The sequence below is a fragment of the Erithacus rubecula genome, assembly GCF_903797595.1.
Source record: "Erithacus rubecula genome assembly, contig: SUPER_Z_unloc_6, whole genome shotgun sequence".
Lineage (NCBI taxonomy): Eukaryota > Metazoa > Chordata > Aves > Passeriformes > Muscicapidae > Erithacus > Erithacus rubecula.
In genome coordinates, this window is record NW_027635650.1 from 1,255,532 (window position 1) to 1,278,958 (window position 23,427).

At 40.5% G+C, this 23,427-nt stretch overlaps 1 protein-coding gene across 1 annotated transcript in view; it reads left to right on the forward strand.

Moving 5' to 3' along the window:
* Positions 1-23,427, forward strand: part of SNX30 (sorting nexin family member 30) — a 48,594-nt gene that overhangs the window by 19,472 nt on the left and 5,695 nt on the right. The window contains exons 3-8 of the mRNA XM_079331653.1: positions 4,225-4,335; positions 7,980-8,138; positions 10,433-10,628; positions 11,276-11,475; positions 17,011-17,097; positions 21,840-21,992. Of these exons, the coding sequence (XP_079187779.1) occupies positions 4,225-4,335; positions 7,980-8,138; positions 10,433-10,628; positions 11,276-11,475; positions 17,011-17,097; positions 21,840-21,992 (906 nt within the window). The remainder of the gene's footprint in view (positions 1-4,224; positions 4,336-7,979; positions 8,139-10,432; positions 10,629-11,275; positions 11,476-17,010; positions 17,098-21,839; positions 21,993-23,427) is intronic.

Below are 23,427 nucleotides of genomic sequence, written 5' to 3' on the forward strand. Positions count from 1 at the left end.
AAGGGTTCTTTTTCTTTTTGAAGCAGCACTTTGAAACATCTTCATTCTAACAGGGGGGAAAAAATGGAAAAAGAAGTCTTGCAGTATACCCTGGGCTTTTCATCTTCTCATACCTATGTCAGCAGGTGGTGGTGACTGAGGAAGGGTCAAAAAATTGGCTTGCAATGAAAAACTTAAGAGTTTACTTGATCCTGCATGGGTACCTGTTTTCACAACTCCCTAGTAACAGCCAGATAGTATTCCCTAGGCGGCCTTGTGGATGAACGTGTTTAAATAATATAATGGTAATCCTTCAGCTAATAAGACAGTGATTCAGGACTGAGTCTTGATTCTCTCCGTGTTCATCTTGCTAATGCAAGTTAGTAAGCAATTTCCTTACACAGGGGGACTTAGTGAAACCATAAAGAGGGGTGAAACTTGTGCTGGATCTTAATGGGTCTTGACTGTGATGATTGAAGGGTCTTTTGTATCCTTCAGGTGGATGGATGTACATTTTAGGGAGATTTTAACCAAGCAGAATTCTTTTCTAGAAAGAAAAGGGATAGTAAAGCTTGGCCTTATATTATGTAGTCATTTCTCCTGAGAAAACATAAATTACTTCTAACTTCACTTTCATTGTACTTCCTAGGATGGCAAGGCCTTCTTCTATGCCTTTTTTCATGGAGGTCTGAACAGCTGAGTGCTATGTCACGCAGTTGCTCTGCAGGCTAGAAGGGAGAGTCTTTCAAACCAATCAATACTGAAGTGGAGGTCTTGTTTTCACTTTCCTGTCCTTCTCCTCTTGCTCCCAGTCCATTCGTTGGTTAGATTACTTGAACACATGAAACAGCTTGATTCCCTAGAGAGTAGCAGGTAAAAAAGTAATATGAGGGTTTTTTCAAACAGGCTAAACTGTTTGAGGCAAAAAGAAATACTGTAAGAACAGTAGCCTCCTTCCCTTCCCCCTTTCTGTCATTCTCCTTTTTTTCTAGCTGAAAATTTTGCGTCAAACTTAAATAGTAACATGGTGGGGAATCCACGATCAAGTTTAATGAGTTAGAGAGTAGAACTATGGTACAAAAATACTTTCATATAGTCGTCACAGGCTAGCTTCAGGTCTGGCTGCTAGGCTTCTTCCAAGGAAACAAGAATCTTATGCAAGACCAAGACTTGGTGATTGCCTTATTATTGCCTCTAGTCAAAACTATTCCTGCAACTGAGGTAAAAGTGTCTGTAACTCTGCCTGCTTTCCAGCAAGTAAAACTGAGCACACAATACTGCAGTGTTGATTTAGTGGAACTATGATGGAATTTTCAGTAAGTTCCTGGAAACTTCTTCCCGTTATTTTTTGGGAAGTTGAGATCCACTTTGTAAGTTTCTCAGGTTTCTTTGGAGGAGACACATGTCACATGGTAAGATTTATGAATCTTACTGAGAAAGCAGGAGGAATTTAACTGTGCCAAAACCACTGATGCTTCACTTGACTGTTACGGAAATTTCCCTGCTCAGCCATCCAGGAACCACTCTGTCAGTCACTCTTGCACCAGCTGAGCTGGGACCAACTGTAGCTGGATCCTTCCCAGCTATGCCCTGTCACTCACACAGTCACACCAGGTTTCCATCCTCAGGTTTCCCATAGCAGTTTCAGGTGTCCCAATCGTTAAAATAGTTTAATCACAGTACAATTACAAGCTAACAGCTCGAGCTGGTGTCTCTGAGGAGGGACCTGGAACAAAGGAGCTCCTGGGCTTTGATCCCCTCCCTGTTCCAAGGTGAAGTTCTGGGCTCGTGGGCTCCTGCCGTGTCTGAGTCCTGTCCCCTGGTTGGGCCACAGGTCCCCAGCCTTTGTTGTGCCGAGGGTCAGCTCTTCACGGCCTCTGTGCCTGGGCTCCACCAGCCTGAGCTCCCACCTGCAGCTCCCACTGCAGCTGCACCCCCAGCTACCTCAGTGAACGTGCTCCTCAACACTATGCTTGGAGAGTGGCAGGATCCTCCTTCCTCTTGTGTGCAGTCAGGAAGAAATAACTTGTGCTAAACTAATGAAGTTTCATCTGAGATCCAAATCCTTTCAGTGTCAGTGAGGTTTCATTTAAACTTTGAAGGGCGTTTATGTTCTGCCCAAATGGTCTTTGAAAAGCTTATTTGCTGTCTAGATTGGATAAGCTGTACAGTAAACACTGAAATATTGCTGTTGTATTTTCATCTCAGAGGAAAAAAGTGATATATGGAAAACTTTGCAGTTCTGCTTGTGAAGTAAAGGCAACAAGAACAGTTTGCTAGAGGTGAACGATAGCTAATGTATGTAGGTTTGGGACCTAACCCTGGTTTCCTACTCCTAGATAGTCCTATACAATTTTCCTTAACTGTTAGCAGAATAGTGGTTAATAAGCTTCTCAGTGCTAAGAGATAGGAGACTTTACATTTGCTCTCATGCTACAGGATAAGACACTGTAGTGTGTAGCCCTTCTTATTACTCTCAATCACTCACTGTCTGATTTCTTAAAATGGCTTTGGGCAGTGACAGCCAGTTCACAGAAGCTCTGCCTTCTACTAAGTTACTGCTGCCTTGCACCACCCGTTTTTCTTTTTTTTTTTCCAGAATAGCCATTCAGACTCTTACTCGAAACAAGTGAAAATGATTCAAAATGAAGTCTCAGAAGTCACATTTATAGTGTGGCACTCTTAGATGATAAATAAGCTGGTGCTACTCAGGGGTGTTTGTTGCTGAGTAAAGCACAGATCTGCAGTGAATATCGAGGTCTTGGTAATCCCTCATCTGCAAACACAACTGCTCCAATTCATGAGGATTCATTGTTAGTCTGTGGACTAACCTCTCTATTGCATACCATGCCTAGCAGGTTAAAGAAGGCAGGAGGTGATCCTGATTTCTTTTTTTTTTGTCTGTTTGTGTCTTCCTTTATTAGAAGCCAAACCATGTCATAGGTAATAACACATCAGTTTGCTGCTTACAGTATTCTAGACCTGCTGTGCTGTTGATACTGTGTTAAGGCTCCCGGCTTCACCCTAGAAAGGGATTTCATAGGTAGAACTTTTGCAGGATCCCTAGTGGTGACTGGTGGGAGTAAAATGCAGCAACTGAAGAGCTAGAGTCATCCAGAGAGCAAGTGAAGAAGTGGATTGCATTCAAAGGCTGCTACTGGCTGGGACTAGCAAAGCAACCAGGTGCTGGACTTGATGCCAGTTCAAAGCTGGGGTTGCCAGTGTATTCCCCAGAATGTGCTGGGTTTGATGCCTGGCTGCAGGCATGTAGTGTGCTGGCACTGCAAGCCATTCATTGCAAGATGGACATAATGCTGCAAGTAACTTAAGTATAGCTGCCTGTGCTTCTCAGTGGAACATAACTACAACAAGCACCCTCTACCTTCTGATCAGGACTGCAATACCAGGCCCTTCAGCAGAGACTCCTAGTTGATACACATTTTCCTGACTGCTTTCAGGCAGTTTTCTGTATGTCCTGTGCAAGCAGCCCCATACCATCAGCCTTCCAGGTTATAGACTGTTCAAAGGCTGGATAAAACACTTGCTGGCAATTTATCTGCATGCATACTTTTCTCCCCTCAAGCTTGTAATGACCTCGCCCTAAAGGAGGAAAATTTTAAAGATTTCTTTTAATGTACTAATATATCTAATCGGTCATAGACACAAACAGGCTTGTTTCTTTGTCTTGGAAGTCAACAAAAGTAGTCCATCAATCTTTGCAGTGGCTTATGTTCTCATCTTTTGACCTTGGAGTGTGATAAGCCTATCAATTGCAGAATACAGGACAGTGGTGAAACACTTTCTCAGCTGTGGATAGTGCATGTAATAGAATCAACAAGTCAGTAAACACCTTTAGTTTTAATTCTTGATGGTTAAAATAGTCTTGTCCTCACAGTGAATATCTCATACAGTATTTGCAATCTTGCAACTGCCAAGAGAATAATTGTGGAATGCAGTGCTTTTGCTCTACAGACTTCTACCATGACAAGAGCAGAAAATGTAATGAACTACATATAGATCTTAACACATCAGCTCCAAGCAGTCATTTTTCATTTTGCTGCTTTTCCACTGCTTGAAAGGTCAGAGGATCTTTCTCTCATGCTGGCTGCACAATTTTAGGGATTAAGACCCCCCTGCAAGGCTTGCCTGGCATTACCCTGGCCAGGGATGGCTGTTCTGCATTTGCTGCTAAGCTCTGAAGTGAGAGGCATTGCTGCACACTAAGTGTATCCTGTTCTTTTCCAGACCACACGAGCAGAGTTTGATTTGCCAGAGTATTCTGTTCGTCGGCGGTACCAAGACTTCGACTGGTTGAGAAACAAGCTAGAAGAATCTCAACCAACTCATCTTATTCCCGTAGGTAGTAAGCAAGAATCTGCTTCTAAGGACAGTTGTGCATCTGTCTTCCAAGGGTAATATTTGGATGATGTGTGTCTAGATTTAAAAAACAATACTTCATTCTCTTTGACTATTATAGAGTTAATTATGGCAAATATGGTGTCTTATAGTAGAGTGGAAAGATCTTCCCATTCCTGACTAGTTAGGAAGCTTAGTCTTTTCTTGAGAGGCGCATCTGAGGGGTGAACTTTGTCAGCCTCCTGCAGGGCAGTACATGTGCTGACTACAGTAGCTGTGACATAAATGGAATGCATTTCATCTGTTTGCTCAGTTATTACATCTGTATTTCAGAGCATCTAGGGATTATGAAAAGCCACAGGTACTTCAGGTTCTAGTCTCGTTTCTCAAGATGGCCTTTTGAGCTTGTTTTGCAGAGTAATTTAGAACTATTTATGCTAACATTTAATAGCACTGACATGTAATAGCACAGATTTGGAAGTCTCAGCCTCTGGCTTGGTAGCTATTGCATGCCTTCAGTGGGTAGAAGTTTACCTAATAAGATTAGCGAAACTACTGCACCCATTGCTGCTGAAACTGGTGATCTGACCACCTTATTTGATGTGAGAAGGTTAGTACTGCCTTAGATGTTTTTTGCGTGAGTAGGTAGGAAACCTGTGAGATCACCACCTTCAGCCTTTTTGAACAAAGACATTTAAAAAGCCCAGTAAGAATTGAATTGGTGGGAAATAGCAACACTACTAGCATACTTCAGCGTGCCTCTCTGGGGTGGGTGATGGGGTGCCCTCCTTTCCTCCCTCAGCAAGGAGTAGGCTGTGTGAGAAGTATTGTTAGGTTGCTCTATGGTTGAGCATTGTTTAAGTCCTTAATTATGCTGGGACTTGCCTCAAGTGGAATAATAGCTGAATGTCTCAGAGACGAGAAGTACTTTACAAAATCATGTGATACCACTAACTGGCAGCAGGTATGCTTAGTGAACAGTAGGGAAAAGAAAGACAGTGAGCTTGAGAGCAAAAGATGGAGATGTGTAATGTGTTAAGTGCCCATATTGTTTTCTCTCATCCCATTCTCTGAACAGCTGGAGCAATCACAGTTAAGTTTCTGCAGATTCTTGTGTACACTAGCAAGCGGCCAGTTCTGCCTGAACTGTAAATAATAGTCGAGTCACAGCCAGGGAATCAAGCTGCTTTGCTCTGACCAGAAATTTGTTGCACACAGAACACCAAGCTTAGCACGAGTAGCTGTAGTACTGGATGTGGAACCTGCTGCAAACAAGCCAGTATCTTAGGTGCCTTTCTTCTAGAAAATCTGTAGATAAAAGAATGTGCTGCCTTATTTTATCTGTTTATGCACAAGTTAGCAATTACAGACTCTCCTATTAATCCTTCTTTCAGGGTATGGTGAGGAGACTGCTGTAGGCTTTATGTATTTGTCATCTAGAAATAGATGAGATGTAGAAGCTAAAGGCAGTTTCAGATGCACTGACTCAAGTGCATTCTGAAAAGATGTTTCAAAACAATTTAAGACTGTCTGTGTTTGTAATTATTGATACTGCAATCCCTGAAAGCCTTCTGTTTTAACAAATTGTTAAAAGGGAGTTGTCTTCCTGATCTCAGTATAGTGATTCTACCTAAAATCTTCCTGTAGCAAATGATGTGTCTTCTCAGTGCAGTGTGTCTTGACAGCCTACACTTAGGAGTCAGAACTAAGCTCAGTATGGGTTCCTCTTCATCTCTTCAGTTACTGATAGTTGCTTCTTTTTAAAAGAGGTGAGACATTTTAATATTTTGTTTCAAAAAACAGTAAAACTGATCTCAGATCTATCTCTAGACTAGAAAGTAAACCTAACATGGTCAAGATTCTTGTCCTTGGATGGTCATGTTTAGATACCTGAAGCCATTTCTGATGGCAATGAACTCTGCTCACGTCTCAGTAAGGAAAAATAAATTGTTAGGATGGAAGACTATAAGAAAAAACTAACACAGTTAAAGTGAGATAATCAGTTGCTGGCTATGTGTATTGATTACTTGAGATTGACCTCCAGAGCCCTAAAATGGAAGGGACTGTACCTACCGCTGTAGTTGAAACCAGGTTAAATGGCAGAAATCTTTGTAGTAGAGGTGCATTCTTCAAATGCTCAAACTTTAGTGATTAGTCAGTGCCAGTTTGTATGTGTTTGGTTGAACTAGGATTCTTTAGACTAGTTTTTCTTTCCCTCTTTTTTTCCTCTTGATACTTTTTTCTTTTCCTCCTGCATATGGTGCTGAGCTAGTGACTTCCTAGAGTCCCAGTTAAAGTTTACAAAGCAAAGGAAGAGAGTTTCTTCCTCTCTGAAGACTAATGCGCAAGGCATTATACTTCTGAAGAGGTCTAATGATAGTGTACCTGATGCTGGTTTAACTAGAATGACTGACTGATTTGAATGCTACGCATAAAAAGGTAAGTCTAAAATTGTAAGAACCAAATACAGGGTCAAAATGTAGTTGTGTCGCAGCTAAGTCATGCTGGCTGTGCTTTTCTTGGAGATACAGTCTTTATATACAACCTACATCAGCTCAGGTATGGTTCGAAAGCAATATGTATAGATTTTTTTTCCTTAATTATTTTTGAAACAGATTTTAGATGACAGATTCTTTGCAGAAGAGAATCCTGATTCCTGAATTGGGTGAAAATGGCTGTCGTTGCTATCCTAACTGTAAGCAGATTGCCCGGATGAACTGATTCACAAGAATGAAATGCAAAGAACAATTTTAAAACTGCTGTTAATCTTGAAGTCCATGCTGTCTGGATAGAACAAAAAGCACCTCTAGTGGTAGAGCTGAAAGTAAGCATGCTTCAGCTTAAAAAGTTACTTTCCATCCTTCAGAGTCTGCGGTCCAAGTGTAAGGGCAAGACTGTGTAACTAGCAAGTCTGCATACAGTCTGGGCTTACATTTCAAGCTGAACTGCAGAGATGAACTGATGGACTCAAAACTCTAAGATGTAAAAGCGGATGTATCATCAGGCTTTTGTCACTTACAGAAATACACTCAGAAAAGTTAGGTGTGATAGATGACCAGGTATGCACATACTTAGAAAAGATCCAGCCATTTGCTGTGTCAAGCCCCTGGTTTGTTTTTGCTTAGTGTTCTCACTAAGGCTCAGCATTTTACAGGAGGGCCCTGTTCAAAAGCTCTAAATTGTTCAAGAGGATGTGTGGGGAGTAAGTAGAGTTGTCAAATTTTTGAATTCCAGAAACCAGGCAGCTTTGCTTCAATACTGGGAGTGTGTGTGGGGGGGGTGTGTATGCTCTTCTGTTATAAATAGTGTGCAGCTCTTCTGGCATCTCTTCAGTGCTGGATCTTGAACATGGATGGCAGTAGGGAGAACAGTCTAAGCTAGGCTACAAGTAGTGTGAGTACTGCCTGACTTCTCTGCTGTGACTCTCAGCTGAAGCCACTCAATAGAATGGCTAGTTTTAAGCCATACCAGCTAAAGGATAATTCTGAGCACGGCTTGCATCCCATCTGATGCATGGTTGCTGTTAGCAAACACAGTGTTTCAGTTTCTGTTAAGACTGGAATTTGATAGCTTTGTTTGTTTCCAAGTAACAGAAGCAAGTTTTTGGTCTTCTTAATCTTGTGCTGTTTGCTTATCTCTGACAGCCTCTTCCTGAAAAATTTGTGGTGAAGGGTGTTGTTGATCGCTTTTCGGAAGAGTTTGTGGAAACAAGGAGGAAAGCATTAGACAAGTTCTTGAAGAGAATAACTGATCACCCAGTGCTGTCTTTTAACGAGCACTTCAACGTCTTTCTCACAGCTAAGGTAAGTCAGTAACTTCTAAATGCAGTTGTTGACCTCTGCAGTCCCTTCTGAAATGGGGGTAAAAAGACATTGACATGCATATGTCTGCAGATCATAGCTTCCTCTAAAATACCAGAGGGTTATTGGGCACTCTGACTATTGTGTGACTATTGTGTGTGACAGACCCTTGTGTATGACAACAGTGTGCATGCAGGGAAGAGGAATCCCTCTCCGCCGACTGATAAATTGAATTCTGCAAACCTAATTGTTTTATAGCTTAGAACATACTCCTATTACACAAGAGACAATAAAAACTCAGAAAACTGTAGACTTTAAAATCCTTTTTTGGGGAGGAGGAAAGAGGGAGAGGAAGAAAATTCTCCCTTGCACAAAAGCTTAGAAATTTCTTTTTATCTTGTCTGTGCTTTTTATACTGCTTGCACTTGATGCTCTCAAAACTAAGCATGGAGGCCTCATTCTTATTTGTTCTCAGCCAGTAATTTCATGCTTGTCTCCTGCATGATTCATGCAGGAATGGTGCAATTTTCTTTGACTTTTTTTAGAACTACATTTCATATAAGACTAGGAGAACCTGCAGCTATGCTTGGGTTTTACCAGATAAGTGAGAACAGCTGTAAAGGCATGCCTTTCCAAAGTTACATTACTCTAGCTCACTTAAATGTGATGTTTGAGCTCACTTCAGGTTCATGCTCTGCTTACTGTTAATAATCAATCTCCAGTGTTCTTTTATTTCCACGCCATGGTGAACTTAACTGAAGCAAGCCAGAAGTGCAGAATTTGTTTAGCATGTTAAATGTCATATATCTCTGTTCCTCTTTTGATCTATCAAAAAGCTGCATGGTGCAGCTTTCTTTGCTGCTTTTTTTGTCTTTTCCCACCCCTGAGAAATCAATGTCAAGGGCTTCGTCCACTGCTTTGGGAGGAGTTTGCCTTGAGGTTACAGAACATCCTGGGAGGTGAGGGGAAAGGACACCTTTTCTGCTGACTGTCTCTAATGTTTGAACTTGGTCTAGAGGAGCAGTGAGGTGTCAGTTCAGTGTGCTAGGACTTCTGAATCTTGTTACTACAGGAAATCATGAGATCACCTCCTGGTTGAAAAAGAGAAATTAACATTTCCTTTTGTTCCCATGTAGACCTGTAAAATACCAGAATGCTTGAGAGTGAGTGAATAATTTTGAGTTCAAGGATCTTTTCTGATGCCTTTGAGGACATGTGGAAGGAAAAAGCCAAACTGCATTTACATGCAAACGTAATTGAAATTTATAGTAGCTGCTAAGATGTCAGGTTTTCTTAATCAGATTTACATTAGACTTATGTTAAGTACTTGGAAGGAATACCACATTACATGTTTTGAAGATGGCTGCTGTTTGTTTTTAGGTTGGTTTTTTTTTAAGGACACTTAAGCTTTTAGTCTAGTCTGTAATAATGTGTCTGAATTCTTGATCTCTATAGGCCTAGCTGGTTTGAGCACATCTCTTACTCAGGCTCCATAGGATAACTGAGCTGTAGCTCCTGAGCCTATTTTGTTAGGTTGAATACTGACCTCTGCTGGAAGAAGTAAAATTAAAAAATGTAGTATTTTGGCTAACTAAAACAATTTTTTTTTTCTGGTGTATTATTGAGGTGAAATCCCATAAAAATTGTTGGCAAGCAGTCTTGTTAGCATAAATTATCTGAAAGTTAGTTTACGCTAATGTGTAAGGGAGTGTGAAGGAAGTTTATACTTTCTTTGGAGGCAGCATGGTTGCATCTGATCCAGCCTGAGCTACAGTCTGTCTTACAGAGAAGCTTTGCTGGTTTCCCCATGCTGCATTTCTCTCCATGCAGTCTTCACTTACTTTCTGTTTGACCAACAGAACTGGAGTGAGGTGTGCAATGTGTAGCTCTGTAGGAGGTCATCAAAGCCAGCTGGTAGATGAATGATGTGAACTGTTTCGGTGGAACCAGAATTGCCTGCTTCCCTGGTGAGAGTAAAGGAGCATGGGAAAGTATGACCACATGCAAAGATGGACTACTTAGTTATTTCTAATGTTCTTCATACTCTTCTGCTGGATAATTTACCTCCATGAAGCCTTGGAGCTGTGCTCAGCTGTATAGCTTGTAGAAAGAAAGCTGCATGCTGCTTGTTCAAGGCTGCATGTCACATGTAATCTCTTGCTTTCACAAGATTTGACCTTGGAAAGTGCCCTTCATTGTATTAATATTTAAACCTTCATTGTATTACTATTTTAACATGTAAGTGAGTACTCCTAAACATTTTCTTTTTTGCTTTATTTGCTTGTTTTAATTCCTAGGATCTTAATGCCTACAAAAAGCAAGGAATGGCTTTGCTGTCAAAGATGGGGGAGTCTGTTAAATACGTTACAGGAGGCTACAAGTTAAGAAGTCGGCCACTGGAGTTTGCAGCCATTGGGGATTATCTAGACACATTCTCTCTAAAGCTTGGTACCATTGACAGAATAGCACAACGGATCATCAAGGAACAGCTGGGTAAGGACACAAGGTGTTCCATCATAATATTTCAATCTGAATACTCCGTGTCTTATTCAGGTTGATAGCTTGATCAAGACAATTTGTGTTGATGATTTTGGCCTGTAACAAATCACACAGGGCAAAATCAAATGCCTGTTGCAGATTTGAAAAAGGCCCAAAACTTAACACAGTTATCTGATATTAGCTCAACTCCCCATATATTTTTTGTAAAGTTGAACTTTTTATACCAACCTGCTGTCTTATTGGAGTAATTTTTTTAAAGACTTGGAAGGTGGAAGAACCTGTAGATTCCACGTAGAGAAGTACAAATGGAATTCTTAGACGAAGACAAGCTTTACAGGTCTGTCTTAGTAGAGTTAAGTTTTATGTATGTTTAAGGAACTGACCTTGGCTACTGCAAAGGTGCAAGAGTCTTTGTAGTGGAAGTTTGTGGGAATGGAAAGTTAAGAAAGAGGCAACTTGAACCTGTCACCTACGCAGCCATAGAGCTCTGTCTGTTAAGAAGCTAATGCAACACAAGTCTTGACTCCCTGTGGGGATTAATGTTATTCAGAATTGGTGCATAATTTCTCCTATTTTGTGTTTGGACATCTTTGTGCCTTGCTCATATTCTGTTAATCTATTTTTCCATGTGCCTCTTGTAGAGTACTTGGTGGAACTACGAGAATATGGACCTGTTTACTCAACCTGGGGAGGGCTGGAGGTTGAGCTGTCAGAGCCACTGGAAGGAGTGTCTGCCTGTATTGGGAATTGCTGCACAGCTCTTGAAGAACTCAGTGAGGACATGACAGAAGACTTCCTTCCGGTGCTTAGGGAATATATATTGTATGCTGAGTCAATGAAGGTAAAGAGAGCCCTGTGGCAGAAAGTGATGTTGTGTTTGCCTAGAATTAGCAAATTAATTTTTTAACAGTGAGACATGGTGGTAGTGGGAAAAGTGGGGAAGTAAATAATACATTAAGTAGGAGGATATTTTCATAGTCAAGACAAAGCTGTGTATGTTTAATAGCAGGGTACTGCATAGGTAACATTATTGGTCTGCTCTGGTCTTCAGTGAAGCTCGGGTAAGTATTGTACACAATATGTTGCCGAGTTGCCCCTTCATTGGTGTGGCAGGTGGTACTCTACAGGAGACATCCTGTGGCTGTCTACAGTCTTTCATTGAATTGAATCCAGTTGTGCTTCAGCTCTTCACTAGAGTGTCACTGCCTGGTCCAGCTGGAATTATAGCATTAGTAATTTCTCTCACTTGTAGAGTTGCATGCCTTGTTTTAGAACTGTGCATCCAAAAGACAGACATTGCTTCCTCTGTCATCCCCATACCGTGTCTGTTGTTAAGTTCTGCATACCAAGTAATTGCTTAAAGTGATATTCTGTGACTCATAATCTTTCTAATAACTTGATGTTTTACTCTTATGCAGACGTAACAAAAGCTACTTTAATGTAGATTTTATTCTCTGGAAGCTAAGGAGTGTTGGAAATCAGTCACATCTTATAGGGAAAAGAACTACTGAGTAAACTCCACTAAAAATTATATCAAGGACTTCAGTTTGTCCATTAGAGCTTTTCACCATGTGATGTGGCACACAAAATGTAACATACATATATACAGCAGTCCTGCTATAGGGTACTAACAGACAAGTTCCTTCTGAAGACTTCCCACTTGGAACAACCATTACAAGACTACGATATGTACTCCTTTACAAATCTAATAGCCCACTGTAAACTAACAGTCTGAACATGGTTGTCCTTCTCTGTATTTATCTTAATCTCATCCTATGCTTCTCAAACTGAGAATTTAAACACTTACTGGTAGATGTCTTTTCCCAGTAAGTGGCGTTGCAGTAATTCCCTGGGCATATTCTTTGCTTTTGTCACCATAGATTTGACCCCAGCATGAATGAAGTCTTTATGGGTCTATTAACAGTGAGCTGTAGGAAGCCTTTCTCAGGGTTTTTGGACTGCAGGAAGTGGAGGTGGATGGAGCATGCTTACAAAAAAACAGAGTGTGAGGCTAATGATTAAATACTTTTAATTCAGAACATCTGGCTTTTGACGCTGAAAATGTCTACTAAACATGGCATCTGAAGGGGAAGCTGAATTGTGAGGGGTGGTCTTCACAAATACAGCAGGGGAAGTTTTTTTAATCTAAAAAGCAAGGGTTTCTTTAGCTGAAAAGGTACTTTAGGCAGATAATCACCACTCAGTGCAGGCAGACAGCATTACAGACTTGCACCTAGGCTTAGTTTGGCATTTTAGAGATCTTTTAGAATGGCACTGTCTCCAAGCCAACAGCTACTTAACTGTCTAAAGTACTTCTTCAGCTAAAGAAACCCTTGCTTTTTCGCTTGAACTTTTTAGACTATTGACTTGACTTTCTAGTGCTCTAAAGGATTATACTGTTTGGTGTGTGTCTTGGACATCTTCCTAGCTTTACTTAGTTTAAAAATTTGAAAATCAAGAACAAAAAACTATTGTTAACCAAGCTAGATCGTTAGTATTTTCCTTCTCTCTCAGATAGCAAAACTGAACTCTCTCAGGTCCTACAAAGTGCAGTTTTCTTCTGCTAGAAAACATCAGCCTGTTTCTGTTTCTGAAGTGAGCAGCTACTGAACTGCCCTTGCAGAATCCTTAACACCAAGTAACCAACCAAGGTTAGTAAGGAGTGCACCTGTGGAGTGCTGGACACTTCCTGTTGGAAGGGGTGTCCTGTTCACTTGCAGTGCATTCCTCTTCAAGTAGTCCTCTTCAGCTGCTGTGAGAACTACTTGTGAGGTGAAAGGCTGTTTCAGTCTTAGAGAACACATCTTTTGCATAGGGCACTTGATGGAAGTAACTCTTCAGGTACTAGTTCAGTGCAACCTTGATTAGCTTTCTTTGTTGCACATTTACCCCTGGTGTAGATATGGAAACATGATCTATAGAGCAGCCTATAGCTGGCTGAATGTATCTCCAGTAAGGACTGCCAGTTTATATATCCCTCTTCAGAGATGAAGAGGTCTTGATGTCTTCAGGAGCACTGTCTACCTGAGGGGAAGAGCCTGAGGGAGCTGCACATACAGAGTCAAAGCCCAGTAGTTCTGGTTGAATAGGATATTAGCTAATTTGAGGGAAGCCTAGCCTCTGGATTTGTTTGAAAGGTATGCAGAAGAGGGCAGAAACTGGCATTGTGGCCCTGAGTTAAAATGTGCACTGGAAGTGCCTAGAAGAGACCCTTTCCAAGTTACTTACTTTGCTCAGCACTTCTTAGGCCACAACTGTGTTCAGTTTTTATCCCTCCTGCACTCAAAAAGATGTGGATAAGCTGAAGAGGTTCTGGAAGAGGACCACAGTGATGGTTCAAGGCTTCTGAGAAGCCTGCTGTATGTGGAAAGCCTGAGAGAACTGGGTATGTTCAACCTTGAGGAAGAAGGCTTAAGGAAAATATTATTGCCGCCTACCAGTATTTAGGGATTGACTTCAAGTATGCTAAAAGCTCCCTTTTCACAAGGAGAACCATGATAAAACAGGAACAAACAGTGCAAATTACTCTTGGGGACATTTTATTGAACACAAGAGGAGAAGTTTCACAATGAGAACAATCAACATTTGCAATAATGTCCCCGGGGAAGTAGTGGATTCCCTAACACTGGACATATATAAGATCTAGCTGGACAGGGTGCTGATCCATCTTGTGGTTTTGCCAAGAAGGGTAGGTTGAGATAATGCTAGAGGTGTCTTCCAGCCTGGTATTCTATGGTTTCTGTTACATGGCAAGGCAATGTCTCATTTCCTGGTGCACTGAGGCCCTTGTCAGTAAACACGTGGTACCACATTTGCTGACGCACACTGGTGTTGCCTTGGGAGGCATTTGCAGAGCACAGAATCTCCTATACGTGATTCAGTGCAGATATTAGGATGTTACATGACTTGTGTTTGCTCAACATTGATAGAAGGGTTTATTATGTGATGTGATCCCCAGGGGTGTTCTTGGACATTACTTTTAACACATGTTTAAAGCAAGCACCACATTAATAGGTAACTGTGTCTTTAAGGATGTGTAGTAACTGGAGATCCTCTCGTGATGTTTAGTCACAGTAGGAAGTTACGTGGTGTGCAAACAAGATTGAAATTTAAATTCGAGATAGCAGGCTGATGGCAAGCTCCTCCTGAAGCTCTGTATTAGCCAAGGTGGAACGCTTCAACTAAATTCAAAGTGGTGAAGGACCTGCTGAAATGAGGCTAAGTCTTTCACGTTCAGACACCACTGGTTTAATTCTGACCTGAAATAACTGAAGTGTGTTGGTTGAGGGTTTTTTCGGTTTTGAGTTTGGTTTCTTCCAACTTTTTTTTTTTTATTTTTTTCTCTCCAAGTGAAGCCTTAACTAGTATTGCATGGTGTGTGGTAATTTTGAGGATGCTTGATGCAGAGCTTTTCATAATTGCTGCTAAAGCATCAAGGCATCGATCTAGAACAGAGGAGATTGCCTGGAGGTGCCAGAGGAAAATATGGGACAAGTGAAAGGGAGGGCAATATTTTTTTCATCACTTACAGGTTGGTCATTCCTGGATACTTAAAACTGTAGTCACAAGCTCATTGTTAATGGTCCACAGTAGGTGGACTTGAGCACTTAAGGAGAATTAAGACACCTGTTCTGTGAATCCAATTTTTTAATCATTGGCTACTGCTGGTATAGATTCAGCTTCCCTCACTAGCTCTAGGCTCTAAAGACAAAATGCAATTGCTGGAGGTAATTGTTTTTCACAGAAGAAATTTCAGTTGACTCTGGTTTGAGGCAATACAAAGTAGAAATACCTATTAAATCTCTCAGACTTGTGTTGCATTGATAGCCTCAATTAGCCCATTCCATGCGGCTGCATAGATTCCAAAAAGAAGAGTGTTTTTTCAAACAAATATATCCAATGGCATGCTTCTGCATCCCTTTTGGAACAAAAGGGAGAATTAAGCTGTTGAAGTTGAATTCTTCAGGTTTGCCCTCTTTTCATTGACTACTCTAATAGTAGCTTTGTGGATGGGGTGCTATTCCTATTTATCATGGATTGAAGTTTATAAGACTGTTGATGGCAGCATCTCTAGAGCAACTGCTTTGGTGACCTTCTCTTGGCTGAAGAAGGAGGAGGGGGCTGATGATGATTAGTAAATGCAGGATTTGTATGTTCTTAATTGCTCTTAATTGCATCTAGACTGGCTCTTAGAGCTCCAAGGAGCTACTCTTCTAAAATCATATTTCTGTAGGCAGCAGTGCTCATGAGTAGTCCTGTATTACCAGCCTTATCTGGACCTGTTAAAATGACTTGTTACCACTTTGTGTCTTAATGGGACAATTCCTTCTAGATGGCAGAAGGGAAGACTCAAAGCCAAGTTGCAACAGAATTTCAAATTTAACAGTGAGTGTTGGCTGACTTCCCTCTCAGCGTTTTTAATAATAACTTTGCCAAAACAGAATAATTAAAATAATTAAATAATTAACAATTAAAAACTTCTTTTGAAACCTGAAGTGGTAAGTTGCCTGCTCTTGCAGACACAAAACTTTCAGTTTATTTAGTTTAGTTTATTTTTTAGTAAGTCATTCTTAGAATAGACTAATTCCTGTGATTGTTTTCAAAGTAGTATATATTTCAAAGTAGTATATTTCAACCGTAGTATAACCTTAGTGAAGGTCTTTGTGGATATAGTACAAGCTAAGGGTAGCATCTTTGGCTCTCTGCTTTGAAACTATTCTCTCAAGAAAATGTTTACTGCTTGAGAAGCTCTCCCAGGCCAATCCAGTGCTTTTCATATAAATTGTCCTTTTCGTAATTTTCTTCTTTTTTTAAAGAGACCAACAACCAAACCCCATTCCCCAGACTGATCTAAAATAAATGCTTACTTTTGCTCTAACACAAGAATGTGACAGGTTTCTTTAAAAGATTCTGAGGAGTCTTTGCAAGTGAAAAGGGAGCTGTAATATCATCTGTGGTAGTCTTCCTGTCTCTTAGCCAATGCTATTTTCTGTCTGCTGCTTGAGGATATCAGAAACTTTACATTAGCTCCTGTCAGCTTTGATGCTTTTGTTTATATCCTTTTCATGGTAGTAATAGGTCAACTGATGAATTAAACTTACTTAGGGTTATATAAATGGTTTCATGACAGTTTCTATCTTGCATGCCTTCAGCTTGTCCAAATGTTGAATTTTATCTGCCTCTGCCAGCTGGTGGAGAGCAAGTGCTGTTTATTATTAAAAGCTACTCCCTAAATGCTGCAAAATAGGACAAAGTAAATCTGAAAGTCTAACATAGGGCTTAATTGGCACTGAAGATGTATTGCTTTAGAGTTTCTTGTGGGCTAGGGGATGGAACAAGAGGATCCCTTCACAGCTCTCTTTTCTCTTGCCCATAGAATGTGTTGAAGAAGAGAGACCAAGTTCAAGCAGAGTATGAAGCAAAACTGGAAGCAGTAGCCTTGAAAAGAGAAGACCGTCCAAAGGTTAGCATTAAAAACTGGTCTGTAAAAACTGTTTGCACTTAAACTGCTTCCTGAAAACAATGGAGATCCAGAACTTGATTTTTTTTCTGGATTTGGTGTCTTCTTTGTAATGTAGGCAGTTTCTGGCAGAACAGAAATTTGTTGTTGGCAAGCTGGTGTGAAATAAAGACCGAAGTATAAATATATGTAACTTGTCTAGCATCTTCTATACTATTGATCTTTTGCAGTTCAAAGCAGGATGATTCTGTAACACTTCAACAGCAGCCAGCAGTCAGTTGGACTGTTCAGTGACAAGTTAACAAAGAAGTGGTAGAACAGCCCCTGGTGACTCAGCAGTATGCCAGCTAGCTGAGTTAAGGTCCTGTCCCTGGTGCTGTGGAACTGTATTGTTGCAGAACACTGTTCTTCCTGTGGAAAAATCCTTACTTGTCCTTTCTGCTGGGGAGGTGTACCTGTGTGATGCTGAACAGAGATGGCACGTGTCACTGGATGACATGGTTTGGCTGGGCATCATACAAAAGCAAACCTGTGAACTGACATGCTTATGATGCTTCTGCATGAAACAAAGTGCAAGAGCCTTTGCTTAAATCACTGCTGCTTTAACTGATGATGGCAATAGGGTTTGTTCCCTTCCTCTGCATGGAGGTTTTTGGTTTCCCTTATATTTGTGTTTATAATTAATGGATCACTTTCCAGTATTATGCCTGTTGTACAGTAAGGTTCATTCTACAGTAGGTTCACATGATATTTTTATCTAAGAAGCTGAAGAGGACAAGAGCATAGAAATGCAAATATATTTTCCTGATGTTTTATCTAGAATGATAAATACAAATAGTAGTGTACTTGATGTTTTGAGGTGCTCTTGTATATATTTGAATTTGCTGCCTGCCCCTCTCCTGTCTGGTATAGTATACACTCTACTTCCTCAGTGTAGCTTTGTATAAATAGGTTCTAATAGCTGTATCTAGGATGGAGGGAACTAAATCTAGCATATCCAGCAAGCCAGGTTTTAGGCATTTGACTTTACCAAGATCTCTATGCAATAGAATTGATGAATTTTGCTAATTTTGCACCTGTTAAAAGGCCTTTGGGTCTCATATCTCTGTAGGATTATTGCATAAAGAGCAGCATTTATATCTTGTGAATTTTTTGAATACTTACATCTCCCATCCAGAGTATCAGCATATTTTTTGGCAACTCCTTGTACCATTTTGTAACATACGTAGTTTGTGTCATTTACAAGAAGAAGTTAAGCTGTGTAGAACTCCTTTCACATTCACAAAATACTATCTCTGAGTTTTCAGAATCTTTTCAGCCAGAGGATGTGTGATTATATGTAAAGGTTGATAGCTCAGAGCTGTGCTTAGCAGCATATCTTATATTCAGCTAAGTCTCCTGGCTATGACTTGCTGGAAACTAAAAGCAGGCAGAGGGTCATGTTGTTGTAGAATATTTGTCTTCCTTGTGGCATCTTTGCTGATTTGGTAGAAATGATGTAAAAAGACCCCAAAGGAAACCTTAAGAGAACAAAGGCCTTTGTTTAGATCTTGAAAGGAAAGCTTATCACTACTTGATAATCTCTCACTGGAGGGCATTCTGGGCCCCCTGTGCGCATACCCAGCCTGGCATCACAGAGCTCACCAAGTTTTTAGATTGTTTTGGCTGTGAGATCAGCCTGGAAGCTCAGTGGCCTATGAATGCAGAAGGCTTGTAGTGCTACTGTGCCTCTGTTAGCAGGTACTGCTCAGAATGCTGAAGCTTACCCTGAAAGCAGGTGGTGTTTACTGGTAGCATCATGGTGTTTGTGTGGAGTCTGCAGCCTTTCAGTTTCTAACAAGTGCAGTGATGAAATGTCTCTCACTCATTTCTGACCCATGCTGGAGCTGATTTTGCAGTAATCTAATCAGTACACTGAATGATGGGTGTGGTTTTGTTTTGGTGAGATGAAGTTTGCCTCTGATGATCTGTTTTATTCTGTCTTCATCTGTCTTTGAAATGTGATGATCTTTTGGAACAGTAAATACAGCAGTGCAGAACTTGAAGTAGAAGGTGAGGGGAAGAAAAGCCTTGTAACAGATAACTTGTTCCCAAGAACTAGGAAGGTAGAAATATCTTATGCAAAGGTTAGTTGTCTAATTAAGGCTGGATTTGTTCTGCTTTAGGACTATTTGTTACTTGATAATGATGATGTAAAGGAGTTTTAAAGTGGACATGCTAGCTCTAATTGACCACACTAAATTACAGATGTTAGGCAAGTTTAATTATTTAAGAGAACAGAATCAGTGTGAAGAGGATTAGATGTACATGCAGAATTTCTTATCGCGTATGTACAATCTTATACTCAGTTCTTGCCTGCATTTAAGTCTGTCATCAGTTGAAATTGACTCACTAAAATAGTCCTGGGCCCTTTAAGAGTGTGTTGGAGTTTGAACCATTTGGTTCAAACTTTGGTTTTTGTGGTTTGAGGGGTTTTTTAGCTGTTAAGTACCTGAGAGCAGGTATCAGTAAAAAAGCAGCAACTTCTCCTGAAGTCCATTCTGCTTTCTTCCTGGTTCTTAGTTGTTGGCTAAAATTTTGTGTCTCCATTGGTAAAAACAGATAAAAGCATCAGCTTTGATGCTTCAACTTAGGCCCAAATTTGATGATAAATATTTAATATCTCTCTGCATTGTGTTTGCACTGATAAAAAATGCTTAAAAGCTGTTAATGAACTTGAAATTTTGTCTTAACTACTGAGTTGCAAATTGTGTTCTAGGAAGCTGCAGTTTATTAGGTAAGGCATTTGCACTCCCAAATAGCACTACTGCTTGTGCAGACACTACTGTCATGATGCTTCTGGAGACTTAGTTGGAGTTAGTTGTTGCTGTTGTTTCTTAATGAGCACACAGGTGACCTATCTGTTGACTACTGGGTTATCCCTGTATCCCTGGTCAGCCCTCTCAGCTTGATCAGCAAGAAAACTTTCTGTGAGAAAGAAAGGTTTTTTGTATACCTTCATTGTGGTTTCAGATTCTGGCAGAAGAAGCAGAAAGCTGGTGAGTGCTTAGACACTAAGTTAATTGCTCTGGGAAATCTTATGTGGTTTTGCTTCCAGACTTCATAAATATTTCTCTTGATAGCCTAACTTTTCCTGTTAAGATAGCAGAGTATTTATGATGCAAGGCATACATGCCTTGTGGGGTGCATCCTGTACACCTTCCAATGCTGGCTTGGTTGTTCTTGTCTGCAGCCTACGAGGGAAATTCATTTGGAGTTGTAGCAGAATGAATTCTGTAGTCATAAGTATAATACTCAGACATGGCAGGGAGAAAAAGTATATACTGAACCTCCAAGCTGCCTGTAGTGTAAATTCAGTTGTGTGAATAAAGGGAAGCTCAAATCCCATGAGTATGAAGAGCTCCTGCATCTCAAACAGGTTGGTTTATTGAAGAAGGGATATAAGACCTTCTCTGAGTAATAAAGTGATCAGTCCTAATCCATGTCCTGGAGAAGAAACACAGATGGTGTGTTTCTGCTTAAATTGAGTACCTCACCAAACTGCAAGATAGTAACCCACCTCTAACTTCATGTGGGTATCCATGAAAAGCTTCTTATGTAGTCTGTTCATCTTCTTCCTTCTTTCACACCCCTCAGAAAGGGAGTTTACTGAAAGTATCCAGTATGAGAGGAAAGTTCTCACAAAGTTCTTCAAATGTTCTTCATTCTGTATTTTGCCTTTGTGCAGGTTGCAGCTTCCAGAGCAAAAGTTCACTTCTCACTGTGGTACCAGGATTTAAGAGTTTCCTCTTCTAAGCTCCTTGGCTTAGTCTGCATGTCCTTACAAGATTCGTGTCTTTGTGGACATACAGCAATGAGAAGGGGAAAAAGAGATGTTCAGCTTCCCTGCTTGAGGAAACACTGCTATAATTTTTTTCCTGTGTTTGCCTGGTGATATACATTATATTAGTTAAAGCATAAGCAAAGACCAGCAACTTAGTTGGTCTAAAGTGTATGTACCTTGGTCCAGTCACTACTGTCAAGAATCCATTTAAATCTCTACCTCAGCTTGCAGTAGGCTGTCCGTCAAGATGTCATTTGTTGCTTTTGCATGGTTGCATGTCTGTTTTTGAGCCTGAAAGTCCATGAGCCCATCCCATGTTGATGATCTTGAGTGTTGTGCAGTTAAATTTTTTTCAAGAAGCCTGTTAGATTGAAAGTGGAAACTAGAAACTAAGGGCTTAAAAATATTTTTGTGCAGCTGTCATTACTGAGATGTCTTATCCAGCTTTTTGGATAAACCTGAATGTTTGTTGTTGTAGACACATTAATGTAAATTGGGACATTCCTACTGCAGTTGTAAATGGGAAGCAGGAAGGTTTGCTGTGGAGCCAAATGGGAACCAGGAAGGTTTGCTGTGGAGCCAAGCTGCACAGTTTGAGCACTAGGAACTGAGCCTTGGTGCCAGCACTTACACCAAAAGGTTTTCCTGTGCCTTTAGCAAGTGCTTCTTCCATGTCTCTATGTCAGGCATGGAGGTGAGCAGGCACAAGCGCTCACCACCTCAAAGAAGCAAAGAACAAATTAAGCAGTCCCATATTCTCTGTAGTTAAGAATCATAGCTTTTTCCCTGTAGCCATGACTGAGTTGATTCGCGATAACTACCACATTTTGAACTTACCCTTTCTTATGTAGTTTTGCTCATTACTAATTCAGTAATCTAGCACTCTTAGTGACAGTTACAATCTTCATTTCTTTTGCTGCAGGTACCCACAGATGTTGAGAAATGTCAAGACCGAGTAGAATGTTTCAATGCTGACCTGAAAGCAGATATGGAGAGATGGCAGAACAACAAAAGACAAGACTTCAGGCAGCTACTCATGGGGATGGCAGATAAAAACATCCAGTACTACGAGAAGGTACGTGTAGCACTAGCAAGTATAAAAGTAGTTTATTTTCCTATGAAGTGGTGATAATTCTTCATGAAATCTTCACACTGTCTTAAAGACGAGGATATTAGACATCTGAATCTGCTCTTTGCTAGAGTTGGAAGTCATGGTCAAGTGAACTCTGTGAGACTAGTGGTTTTTTGCAAGTCAGCACTCTAATAGCATTTTATTGTGCATGCCTGTCTGTTTTGCACTTCTGAATTGAAGAAATTACTGAGCAGCAGGAGAGGTGATGAAAAAAGCCCAGAATTGCATGTTCTAGTAATAGTGCCAGAATAGAAAAATCTCTCAACTCTGGCTTTTATGAACAAAACTACATGAGTTAATGCACATCCACAGACTTATATATAGATTACATCTGCTATGTATAAATTACCCTAATCCCTGTCCCTTTGTCCCTTGTATACTAGTCCTGAAAATACCTAGACTCTGCCCTTTTTCAGTTGGTGCATTTGCACCTGAGGTCTAGTGTTAGATTTTTAAATTTTTCATTAAAAGGACCTTGACATTTAACTGCATATGCTTCCAATCTAGTTTTCCTTTATGGTAGAACAGTGCAGCCCAATGCAGTGGTTGATACCGTAGGATCACAGAATGGTTTGGAAGGGACCTTTAGAGGTTGTGTAAGTTTCAACCTCCTGCCAGAGGCAGGGATGCCTTTCCTTAGGGGAGGTGGTTCAGAGCCCCATCCACCATGAATCTAAAACATTTCCAGAGATGGAGCATCCACACCTTCTCTGGGGATACTGTTCCAATGTTTTTTCGTCCTAAAAGTAGAGAATTCCTTTCAAATTGCCTAATTTAAATCTGCCCTCTTCCAGTTTAAAGCAACTGTCCCTTGTCCTTTCACCACAAGCCCTTGTAAAAAGTCCTCCTTCAGCTGTCTCATAAGCCCCCTTTAGATATATTAAATAATTACAGAATATTAAAGATTACTAGAACTACTAGGCTTATGCATTGCCTACTAATCTATACTTCATCTTCTCTGTTCATTTTTACACGTCTAGTTTACAAGTTTCTTCCTGTGCTAGGTTACTTCTCCATATAATATTAATATGCAGTACCTTTTCCCCTTCCAATGTCAGTCTTGTCATAGTTCATAACTGCTCACACAGAACTTTCTTCACTCTGGTCTGTCAGTTCTAAGGTTGCTGTGGAGGGGGATATTAGAGACTCCACTGAATATCCAGCTATGCCTGTGCAATTGACAGTTAGATCTATACGTTAGTTTTGCTTTTAGCAAGGAAGCTTTTTTGGTAAGGAAGTGTCCAGTTCCTTCAGGCTACACAATTAGAAGTCTGCAGTACAGTCAACAATGTTAGAAGGAAGATGTCCATCAACAATGACTTGTGGATATAAGAGCTGCTGATGAGTTTGCCCATTTCCAGCATTTAATACTTTGGAT